This window comes from Equus przewalskii, chromosome X (assembly GCF_037783145.1).
Source record: "Equus przewalskii isolate Varuska chromosome X, EquPr2, whole genome shotgun sequence".
Lineage (NCBI taxonomy): Eukaryota > Metazoa > Chordata > Mammalia > Perissodactyla > Equidae > Equus > Equus przewalskii.
The window spans coordinates 123,163,094-123,174,890 of record NC_091863.1 but is presented as its reverse complement, the minus strand read 5'-3'; the positions used below and the strand labels follow the sequence as shown (position 1 = coordinate 123,174,890).

Sequence of the window (11,797 nt, the reverse complement as noted above, 5' to 3'; positions counted from 1 at the left end):
GTAAGAGGGGGCCTCTGCCGTCCTCACAGAGGGAAGTGCAAACTGAGGCAGAAGTATGACAGAAAGAGAGAGGAGGGACAGCAGTTGCTGAAGGCCTGTGTTTAAGAGAGGTAAATGTGTCTTCCGTGTTGGTGGGAAGGAGCCAGCAAAGAAAGAAAAGGGGCAGATACTGTAAAGAGCTAACAATCGCCGGAGCAGGTCCCTGAAGGAGCCGAATGATGGGATCCAGGGCGCAGGAGGTAGGCAGAAATCCTCGGAGCTGGGCTGGCCTGCCCTACAAGCTTCCAGAATGTTCTCCCTGCACCCAGCCAGACGGCTAGCTGACGGGAGTCGGCCCGGGCCTTTGTGGGACCCACATCTGACCCTGTCCTGCCCGTCTCTCTGACGACGCTCCACTGCCTCCCAAATAAAGCCAAAATTTCTTAAGGGGACTTCCCAGGGACTCTCACAAAGCCCGGCTCTAGCCCTTTCTGGAACGTCCAGTGCCTTGGCCGAGCCCTCTGGCCCCAGTGCTGGGAACGGCTGTCCTCCCTCCCTCACAGCCCCCCTCGGACGGCCCCTCCTCCTGGAAGCCCGGCCCGCTGACGCTGCCTTCGCAGGGAGGGACCCCGCGCGGCGCCCCCGTGTGGCCGAGGCGCGCGGCGGCGGCGGCGGCGGCGGGCAAGATGGCGGGGGGCCCGGGCACCGCCCCTTCCGCCCTGCCGGGCGTCGCACGAGGCCAGCTTAAAGGGGAAGTGAGTCAGTGTCCGCGGACCGGGCCGGCCGAGGCCCGCGCCCGCCGCCGCCCGGAGAGGCCCCGGCCCGGCGGCGGCGGCGGCCATGGCCGGGGGGCCGGGCCCGGGGGACCCCGCGGTCCCCGGCGCCCAGCACTTCTTGTACGAGGTGCCACCCTGCGTCATGTGCCGCTTCTACAAAGTGATGGACGCCCTGGAGCCCGCCGACTGGTGCCAGTTCGGTGGGTGGCGGCGGGCCGGCGAGGGCGGGCAGGGGGGCGCTCGGGCCCCGGATGCCCAGGCCTGATGCCCTCCCGTCCCACAGCCGCCCTGATCGTGCGCGACCAGACCGAGCTGCGGCTGTGCGAGCGCTCCGGGCAACGCACGGCCAGCGTCCTGTGGCCCTGGATCAACCGCAACGCCCGCGTGGCCGACCTCGTGCGCATCCTCACGCACCTGCAGCTGCTCCGGGCTCGGGACATCATCACGGCCTGTGAGCGCGCGGCCCGGGACCCCCGGGCTGGGGGCCGCCCTCGGCCTCCCATGGGGCTCCTCCCCCCGGTTGGGCCTAACCGTCCTTTCCTTCCTTGGCGTCCCAGGGCACCCTCCCGCCCCCAACAAGCCCCCCAGCACCACCGCCCTGAAGCCCAGCAGCCTCTCTGCACCCTCTGAGGCCGAGGCTCTCAGCCCCCGGAAGTTGCAGTCGTCAGCCTCCACCCTCCTCTCCCCAGGTAAGAGGGCCCGGATGTTGGACTTGCTGGACCTGAGGAAAGGGCCACCTTGACCATGGCCACGGCTGTACCCTCTGCCGCCGGTCTCTGCCTGCCTCTCACTGATGTCTTTATGAAGCTTTTCCAGGCTCCCAGACCCATTCTGGGCCTGAGCTCGGCCCTGTCCCAAGCCTTGCTGCCCTCCGGCCACCACCGGCATCCCCAGCCCCTTCCTCTACCAAGGTAGGTGGGTCCTGCCCCCAGCAAAGGTTTCAGAGAAGGAGCAAGAAACCCAGCCTTTAGTACATCTGGGAGCCCCAACTAGCCCGCTGGAGCCAGCTGGGAGGCAGCTGGGGGAGGTGGGGCACGGGCTTGCGGCTGGGCAGAGGGGAGGAGACAGGTCCTCACCTGATACGGAGTCTCTTCCCACAGCAGAGCCCAGAGAGCCAGCTGTCCCTCCTGCAGGGGGCCCACCCCTCTCCGTTCTGCTGGCCCCTCCATGAGATTTCCCGGGGCACTCACAACTTCTCAGAAGAGCTGAAGATCGGGGAGGGTGGTTTTGGGTGTGTGTACCGGGCTGTGATGAGGAACACAGTGTACGCTGTGAAGAGGCTGAAGGAGGTGGGTGGAGCATCTCAACAAAGGACCTGGAGGGGGGGCAACAGACCCTCACTTTTCTGGTCCCCCCACACTGCTTCCCCATGCAGCTACTTAAGCCCTCTGATTCCCCGGGTCAAGGTCCCTGGCCCCTTGGTTGGTCTGGGCCCAGGACAGGTGGCCGTGGGTGTGGTCGTCAGTCCTTGGCTGCGAGAGCCTCATGCTGCCTGCATACTGTTTTCCCTGGGGGCTGCAGGAGGCAGATCTGGAGTGGACCACCGTGAAGCAGAGCTTCCTGACCGAAGTGGAGCAGCTGTCACGGTGAGCCTGGGGCATCCTTCCTGACTGGTGGCAGAGAGAGCCGCACCAGGGCCCCATTAACCTCCAGGACCACACACCACTCCACCTGGCTCCCTCAGGCCTCCAAAGCCTGCCACGCCCAGCCTAGCTGAGGAACCAGCAGGGACTACCCACCCCCGCAATGGCCAAATGGAAACCGTGGTGGAGGCTGGGCGCCAGAGCACTCAGGCCCCACTTTTTCAAGCAGGTTTCGTCACCCAAACATCGTGGACTTTGCAGGCTACTGTGCTCAGACTGGCTGCTACTGCCTTGTCTACGGCTTCCTGCCCAATGGCTCCCTGGAAGACCGCCTCCACTTCCAGGTAGACTTACCTGGCGTGGCCTGCCTCCCTGGACCCGCAGCACTCTTGGCACCTAGGCTAGCAGGGGGCAGGGCCTGGGCTCTCAGCCTCTGGGAGTAGGTCCCACCAGCAGGCAGGGCCTGAGCTCAGGGTTTGACCTAAGGTGGGTCCCTGTTTTCCCTGGAACTCTTTCCTGTGGCGTCTCCCTGGCTGTTCCTGCATGCCCAAGAAGCTGGGCCATGGTGCCTCTAAAAAGGGGGTTGTCGACTCAGAGTGGCCTGACTCCAGCTTCTCCCCTGCACAAGCACCGTAGCCGGAGGCTCTTGTCAGTGTCGCCTTTGGAAAAAGGGGCCAGTGGGCAGCAGCAGCTGGGCCCTGCCTATCTTGTGTGGCATGCACAAGCCACAGGGCAAGAGCGTCCTCGACCTCCTCTTTAAGCACTCAGGAGAAGCACACTGGTTGGGGGAACAGGGAGAAAGCTTGCACCAACATCCTGATCGCCTGGGACGAATGAATGAACTCCGCGAACTGGGACCACCAGAGTCGGTAACGACTCCCAAAAGCACGTCCCGTAGGCATGCTGTACGAAGCATTGGGATGGCTTAATCTTGACCCTCTGGTGAAGCAGCTCATGGAGATTTGGCTCCTCGTTTTGCAGAAGGGGAAACAAGCAGAGAGTGAAGTGGCTTGTCCAGATCCCCCGGTGACAGGTGGAGGGAGGGTTGGGGGTCAAGGAACGGTGGCCCCCCAGCCTCCCCTGTGCCCCTTGCTCCCTCTGCCGCTCCAGACCCAGGCCTGCCCCCCTCTCTCCTGGCCTCAGCGACTGGACATCCTTCTGGGCACAGCTCGGGCAATTCAGTTTTTGCATCAGGACAGCCCCAGCCTCATCCATGGAGACATCAAGAGGTGAGGAGGGGCCGTAGCCTGGCCGCTAGGGCCCCTGAGAACTGCAGGGGCAGAGTCTACGGCAAGGGGATGATGCTCCCAAACCTGCCAGCAGGGAGCAGTGGCACCTGTTTGCCAGGGCCTGGTGTCTTATCCCGAGGAGCCCTGCCATGAGTGGCCCCTGTGAGGATAGGCCCACCCTCTCCTGCTTGAGGCCAAGGTGGGGACATCAGAGCTGGAGGCCCCAGGTCACTGAGTACCTGGCATGGGACAGGTGTAGAAGCAGAGGTCAAGGATGCACCCCGCTAATGAGCAGGGGCCGAACTGTACGAGGGTGCCCTGGCAGCTGCTGGCTCAGAGCCCCCCAGGTAGCTGGATACTTGCTTAGCGCCAGCCGCTTTCTCTGGGTGAGGTGTGAGTTAGTGGCCCCAGTCCGATTTCATCAGGGCCAAGCAGATGTAGGGGGCAGGGCCAGCCAAGGCCAGGGCCAGGCTGACACCACTCCCTTCCATCCCCAAGTTCCAATGTCCTTCTGGATGAGAGACTGATGCCCAAACTGGGAGACTTCGGCCTGGCCCGTCTCAGCCGTTTTGCAGGGGCCAACCCCAGCCAGAGCAGCACCGTGGCCCGGACACGGACCGTGCGTGGCACCCTGGCCTACCTGCCGGAGGAGTATGTCAAGACAGGGAGGCTGGCTGTGGACACCGATACCTTCAGCTTCGGCGTGGTGAGCTGCCATACCCTCTGCTGGCTTGAGGGGGGAAGCTGTGGCCAGGCAAAGGCAGGAGGGCCTGGAGAATTCCTTGTGGGGCCAGAGGCCAACCCAGCAGGAAGCTAATGGAGCTTCAGCTCCAGAGCCCCTCCCTCTGTGGCACAGGCCCCTTCCTTGGCCCTGCACCTCATTTCATATTTGTCATCATACATTCTTTTCTTCAAGTGGACCCTCCAGAGCACTGAAGCTTCGGTCCCATAGCGTGTGGCTCTGTTCCTGCTGGGGGACAGTCCTCATCTGCCCATCCAAGGGCCATGCCCGTCAGCCCTAATCCACACCTTAGTAGCCTCTTTGGGCTGGGCTACCCTGTCCACCCCACAAGCCCCTCTGCACACGGCCCGTCCCACCAAGGCCTGGAGCAGCACCAGGCCAGAAGCCGCTGCTACGCTCTGCATCCTGCCCTCTCTCCAGGTAGTGCTGGAGAGCCTGGTCGGCCAGAGAGCTGTGAGGACGCATGGTGCCAGGACCAAGTATCTGGTGAGCCTCCTGAGGCAGGGAGGGAGGGAGGTGCTGCTCCTAGCAACCAACAGGTGCAGCCCTGGAGGGCAGAATGATCTGGAACAGAGCACCCCATAGAAGCCAGCCTCTGCTGCTGACTCATCTTTGAAAGTAGGCAGGGCCCCAAACAGTTTCCTTCACCTTGCCGAGGAGAAACCTGTCTTTCTTCTGCGGATGCCATAGGCCTTTCCAGACCTCACCAGGGCTGGGGGAAGGGGAGGGGGTGTCCCTGCAGGGCGGTCCCAGTGTGCTGGGATCAGAAGCTGCAGTGGAAAACAGAACACAGAGGCCTGGGAGAGGCTGTGGCAGAGAATCGGGCAGGCCTGAGAAGCCTTCTCTCAGGCCCCAACGGGCAAGCTGCAGACGAATGCTCCATGTTGTGGGGGCAGGTCTGAGCAGCCCCCTCCCCTTCCTCCTTGGTTCCTGTCTGCCTCACCATGGACTGAGACAGGGCCAGGAGACCTGGCATGTCGTCCCAGCTTGAAGGTGGTATTGGAGCAAATTCCTGCTCTTTGCTGGGCCTGTTTCCTCATATGCAAGCTGACTTCGTACACTTAACAGCACTCGGACACCTCCTGGGCCCAAAACGTCCTCTGTCAATGTTTGCTCTTCACAGTTTGCAAACTGCTAGACCTCCCACTGCTTCTGCTCCTGGCTCTGGGCCATTTCCGTCCATTACTTGGTTTCAGCAGGTCCGGGCCAGAACCCAGGAGCCCCCTGCCTTCACTTTCCCCATCCGTCAGCGTGTCCTGTTGGCACCATCTCTAGAGCCGACCCCAGCTTGGGCTGCTCTCCATGTGGTCATCGCTGCCACAGAGCAGCACGCCAGTCTCCTCAGAGGTCCCTCTTTGGTCTTCTTGGACCCTTTTTATTTGTTTTCTGTGCCGCGGCCAAAGCAATCTTCAAAAACAGAAAGAGATCGTGGTGGCCCCTTTGCTTTCCTCTGTGCTTGGGGCGAAGGCTCAATCCCTTAAGGTGGCCCAACCCCACAACTCTCAGGTCCTGCCGCCAGCAGCCTTCTCTCATCTTCCAAACTTGGCTGGCTCTCTGCTGCCTGCCCCAGGACCTTTATGGGAGCCTTTCCCTCTACCTGAAAGGCACCCCCCCCCCCCCCGCCCGACCCAGGTGCTTCCTCCTGGGCCTTCCCATCTCAGAACTCAAGTTGGCCTCCAGTCCCGTTTCCCCCCGGGGTGCTTCTTCGTGGGGCACTCCTCTTCTCCGCTCTGCCCTCTCTGGCTTGGTCATGCCTTCAGATCCCAGCTCAAGTGCCACTTACTCAGGCCCTGGTCAAAACCCCATGGGCTTCTCTGGCACAGCTCTACATTGGTTTATAGGCATGTGTGGGCACCTCTCCCCACCAGGAAGTCAGCTCTGTGAAGGTGGGCCTATGGCGTTCTATTTGTCACTGTATCCCTAGGACCTAGGGCAGTGCTGGGTGCACACTGGGTGCTTAACGCATCCCAAGAAAGACCACAGGAGTCAGTGCCAAGGGCCTGGGGGGTGTGGCTTCAATGCCCCAGGGCCATTCTCACACTATCTGTCCCACAGAAAGACCTGGTTGAAGAAGAGGCCGAGGAGGCCGGGGTGGCCCTGAAAAGCACCCAGACCGCAATCAAAGCAGGTCTGGCCACAGATGCCTGGGCTGCCCCAATCGCCACCCAGATCTACAAGAAGCACCTGGATCCGAGGCCTGGGCCATGTCCACCCGAGCTGGGCCTAGCCCTGGGCCAGCTGGCTTGCTGCTGCCTGCACCGCCGGGCCAAGAGGAGACCCCCCATGACACAGGTAGTCCTGTGGTCGGGGGGCAGTTGAGATGCTGGCCACCTCTGGGGGACAGTGGCCTGCCAGAAACCCCACATTCCTGGCACTGCCCTGTAGTGAACCACAGTGCCTGCCAGACCTCTTTCTGGAGACAGAGTCTCCAAACATTCCTCACTTGCCCTTCGGTTTTGTTTGGGGTGGCCAGAACCCCACTGAACCCCCCTTGGTAAGTAGAGACAGGCAAAGGGCTTTTACTGCGCCCCCTTCTGGGTGCACTGCGCCACTGCATCTGCCTTTTCCTGTCCCCTTCCTGACCCCCACCTCTTCCCCTCTGACAGTTGAGAATACAGAAGGCTTATTTGAGGGCAGCAGGGCAGTGAGATCTGCTTTCTAGAAGACAGAGAGGAGCCACTCTTAGTTCTTAGCTTTGGTGGCTGTGACTCTCAGCACTCCCTGTGACAGGGACAAAGGGGCAAGGCCTAGAGCTTTCCCGGGGGCAGAGTGTACCAGCTTAGTTGTCCCTGCAACCCCCAGAGCATCTGCACGAGGCCTGGGGTGGCAGCCCAAGCCCCGAGGCAGGTCACAGACAACCTGGAGCAGCCCTGTGAGGGCCAGAACTGGTCTTTGTGGCCAAGCCTGGCCCACCCAGGAGCTGTGGAGAGCTCCCCGCAGGCAACTCGCCCTGAGAGTCCCTCCCTCTCCTCGCAGGTGTACGAGAGGCTGGAGAAGCTACAGGTAGCAGTGACAGGGCTGTCCCTGGAGCCAGAGGCTGCCAGCCACAGCCCCCCTTCCCCGCAGGAGAACTCCTACGTGTCTACCGCCAGCAGTGCCCTGAGCAGTACCAGCCTGAGGCCACCCCTGGCAGTGCCCTCAGGAGCCCCAGCCCAAACTACAGAGCGGCTCCAGAAAGGCCCCAACCAGCCCGTGGAGAGTGACGAGAGTGTGTCCAGCCTGTCTGCTGCCCTGCATTCCTGGCATCTGACCCTGAGTTGCCCCCCAGGCCCGGGCCTGCCAGGCAGCCCTGGGCAAGGGGCTGCCGCCTGGGCCCCAGCACTCCTTGGGCAGGCCGGCTGTACTCAAGGGGGCACTGCCCGAGAGTCAAGCTGGGGGAGTGGCCCGGGTACCCGGCCCACAGCTGTGGAAGGTAGCTGGGGACAGGTACCCAGAAGAGGGACCAGGGGCCTCCTTTGACAACAGTCTCCATACTCCCCGCCCCCAGCCTTCTGGGAGGAGAGAACTGGGGCCTGCTGTTAAGCTCACTTGATCCTTAGCAAGCTCTAGGCCGTGTCTCAGAGCAGGCAGCCTGCCTGTCCTTGGACAGGGGCACAGAGGACAGCCCGGTGCTGTCTCGTCTACCCAGGCCGTGCCCCCAAGATGGGTGAGAAGAGGCCAGAAGCTCACTTCCTGAAAACTGGGAACAAAGAAGGTTCTGTCCAGGACCAAACTCCTGGCCTAGCTGGGAGCCAGGGCCATGGCGCAGCCCCTTCCAGGCCCTGTCCTCAGAAGGGGAACTGAGGACTTCTGTCTCGAAGGGGCAGGGAGCTAGGCTGGGGGCAGGGAAAACTTGTGAGGCTGGAATCGTCAGCGAGGAGTTCCCAGGGACAATGGCCCCTGCAGCTAAGAAGGTGCTGTCTCCACCTCAGGATCACTCATGGACAGCTCTGCGTCATCGCAGCCACCGCAGATTGTTATCAACCCGGCCCGGCAGAAGATGGTGCAGAAGCTGGCCTTGTATGAGGATGGGGTCCTGGACAGCCTACAGCTGCTATCATCAAGCTCCCTCCCAGGTACACCCGGGACTGGCCCCATGTGACCAGAGGCTGCAGGTGACGGGGCTTGGACCCCAGAGGGGCCCTGGCTGCCCCATATGTGCTCTGCAGCTGGATGGCCAGCCACCGGGGGCTCTCAGGCACGTCTCCTCATGCCAGCCCCAGACAGCAGAGCATTTGTTCTGATCGTGCATGGACGAGGCTGCTGCCCTCCAAGGGTATGGGACAGCGCAGAGGCCGGCCACCCCCTCTAACGATGGTTAGAAGCCCCACGCCTCCCTTGGGAAGTTGTATATTCTGGGCTAGGCCCTGTCCCAGCTCCCTCACCTCCTGACAATGGCACCTTCCCTTAGACTAGGGGAGCCAGCGCCCCGCCATGCTTCTAACACTTCCGAAGCCCCGGTAGGCATTTGCCATTCCAGGTGCTATTTGAAGAAGTGCTGCTTAGGAATAGAAACCCCTAGTTCCAGAGAGTGCCCTGGGAGCTGAGGAGGAAGCACAGCCCAGCCCTTGAGCTGGGAGCCCTTAGCCTCCCCCATTTGCTAACTGGCATTTCCTGTTCCTTCTGTAGGCTCGGGCCTAGAGCACCAACATAGGCAGAGGCCCGAAGAGAGTGATGAATTTCAGAGCTGATCCGTTCACTTGGGCAAATCCCCAAAACCCGGAAGTCAAAGTTCTCATGGCTACAAGTTCTCATGGCACGCGAATCCTCGGCAGCCCATGGGCAGTGGGGGTGCGGGCCCCAGCCTCGCGGGGGAGAGCAGGTGGTGGCCCCTGCTGTTCTCGCGGTGTGGGCACAGGCAGGGCTCAGAGCCACCCAGGCTAGCTGCTGGAAGCCATCAGTAGGGCAGGACGGCTCAAAGGCCTGCCTTCGGTCCAGCATTTGGGGGAGGAAAGCTGATGTCATGGGAGGGGTGTTAGCGGGGCAGGAGAGCATGTCTGAAGGCTGATAGCTGCACAGGCTGAGGGAGTGGGGCCGCTGGTACAGTGGGACAGAGCAGGTAGCCGACTCCCCTGAGGGCCCAGGCCTACAGCAGCGGCCCTTAGCCCTTCTCTTAGGATTTGCTGAAGCCCTGGGGGAAAGGGGCCACTCTGTAGAACAGAGCAGATGAGGCCTGGGGCCCTCCCAGCTGCTTGTAATTTGGAAAAGTGAGGTGTGGCCAGCCTATGGTTTAGTCCCCCAGCTAGAAGTGAGAGTTCTGAGATGCCCTAGAGAGTCCAGCAGCACACCCCATCAAGCCAGTGTCTGCAGGCTTCACCAGGGACCTGGGAGCTAGCTTAAGGTGACCACCTGCTAACCAGGACACCCCTAGGTGCTACAGACGGGCACCGAGCCAGGTCAGGCTCCAGAGGCCACAGGCTCAGCCTCAGGCTCAGGCACTGGTTGTGACAGAGGGGCCACTACCCAAAATTTGGCTAGCCAAGGCCTGTGTTAACCCAGACAGTGAGAAGCCCCAAGAAGGCAGGAAGTTGGGAATAAGGCAGAGAGGGAGGAAAAAGAAAATGGGACTTACGATTTTAGAAGCAAGCCAGGTTTCGTGTAACTGAGTGTCTTCAAAAGTAGCCCAAGGCTATCACACTGGCTTACAATGATTTTACGTCCTCAATCATGACTCACACTACATGCCCCACGAAGCTAGGCATTGGCAAAGTCCCAGTTGTCCTGGAGTAATAAAAGCTTACATTTCGATCTCTGGCTGTACTAGTGGAGTTTTTTGCATGGAAAGCCTTGAGCTTTTCCAGTGCTTTTCATCTCAGGATTCTTGACTGTCCAACCCCAAACAGCAGAGCGCCCCCCCCCCCAGTCCTCTGGAGGCTCGTTTCCAGTCCCAGTGAGCCACCATACTGCTATCAGATCCACAGCACTGCTACCCAACAGTGCTTTCACAGGTGGTTAAATTTTCCCCATGTATTTTATGGATTTTGATGCTATTGTAAATGGTGTCTTTATTTCATTTTCTAATTGATCGTTGATAGTGTATAAAAATACAATTGAGTTTTATATATTGGCTTTCCATTCTGTGATCTTGCTTAAATTCGCTTAGTCCTAGTAGTTTTTTGGTACTTGGGATAGTCTCTATACAGAATCCTTTCATCTGCAAATAAAGACAGTTTTACAGCTTCCTTCCCAATCTGTATGACTTTCAGTTCTTTTTCTTGCCTTATTGCACTGGCTAGGGCCTCTAATCAAATGTGGAAGAGAAGTGGTGAAAGTGGACATCCTTGCCTTGTTCTCAATCTTAGGTGCAAAGTGTTTTTACCACCAAGTATGATGCTAGCTGTAGGATTGTCATAGATGTATTTTGTCAATGTGAACCACATCAATTGATTTTCAAGTATTAAACCAACTTTGCATTCCTTAGATAAAAACAGCACTTGGTCATGTTGTGTTATCCTTTAGTATATTGCTGAATTCCATTTGCCAATATCTCCTGAGAATTTTTGCATCTATATTCATAAGGGATATTGATCTGCAGTTTTCTGGTAATAGCTTTATCTGGTTTTGGTATCAGGGCCTCATAAAATAAGTTGGAAAGTGTACCGTTCTTCTCTTATGTTCTTGCAGGGCCTGTGTATGCTGAGTGTTACTTCTTTAAATGTTTGATGGATTTACCAGTGAAGCCGTCTGCACCTGGACTTTTCTTTGTGGACAGGTTTTTAATTACAAATTCAATTTCTTTAATTAGATATCAGGCCATTCAGATTTTCTGTTTCTTTATGTGTCAGCTTTAGTAATTTGTGTCTTTCAAGGAACCTGCCCATTTTGTCTAAGTTGGCATAAAGTTAATAATACCCCCTTATCATCCTTTTACGTCTGGAGGATCTGTAGTGATGTCCCCTCTTTCATTCCTGATATTGGTAATTTGTGTCCTTCCTTTTTCTCTTGATCAACCTAGACAGACGCTTGTCAATTTTACTGATCATTTCAAAGAACCAAGTTTTGGTTTCATTGACTTTTCTCCATTGTTTGCCCATTTTCTAATTTCTTGATTTCCACTCTTTATCATTTCCTTTCTTTTACTTACTTTGGAGTAATAAAACTTATTTGGGGTTAATTTATTCATCTTTTTCCAGCTTCTTAAAGTGTAACCTTAAATCATTGATTTTAAACATTTCTTTTTCTAACATAAGCATTTAAAGCTATAAATTTCCTTTGAGGACAGCTTTAGCTGCATTCTACTCATTTGGATATATTCTGTTTTCATTTTCATTCAGTTCATAATGTTTCTAATTTCCTTTGTGATTATTTCTTTAACCAGTGACCTACTTAGAAGTATATTTAATTTCTAAATATTTGGGGATTTTGCATATATCTTTTTGTTGTGTATTTTTAATTCCATCATGGTCAGAGAATTTACTCTGTACAATTTCATTTATTTTAGACTTATTGAGAGGAGCCAGCCAGGTGGCGTAATGGTTAAGTTCAAGCAGTCTGCTTTGGCAGCCCAGG

The 11,797-nt window shown here is 57.8% G+C and overlaps 1 protein-coding gene across 7 annotated transcripts; it reads left to right on the top strand.

Moving 5' to 3' along the window:
* The first annotated feature begins 727 nt into the window (after positions 1–727).
* IRAK1 (interleukin 1 receptor associated kinase 1) lies at positions 728–10,036 on the top strand. Of its 7 annotated transcripts, none has more exons than XM_070604567.1 (14): positions 728–955; positions 1,039–1,206; positions 1,313–1,444; positions 1,563–1,666; positions 1,859–2,044; positions 2,277–2,341; positions 2,568–2,682; positions 3,413–3,567; positions 4,066–4,273; positions 4,730–4,795; positions 6,365–6,601; positions 7,286–7,721; positions 8,221–8,364; positions 8,918–10,036. In XM_070604567.1, exons 1-14 carry the CDS (start codon positions 820–822, stop codon positions 8,977–8,979), a joined length of 2,214 nt encoding a protein of 737 aa, XP_070460668.1. In that variant the 5' UTR covers positions 728–819; the 3' UTR covers positions 8,980–10,036. The 7 variants fall into 7 exon arrangements, with proteins under 7 accessions (XP_070460668.1, XP_070460671.1, XP_070460667.1 ...); XM_070604570.1 differs by having other exon boundaries at positions 1,856–2,044; positions 3,482–3,567; XM_070604566.1 differs by having other exon boundaries at positions 1,856–2,044.
* The last annotated feature ends 1,761 nt before the right edge of the window (positions 10,037–11,797 follow it).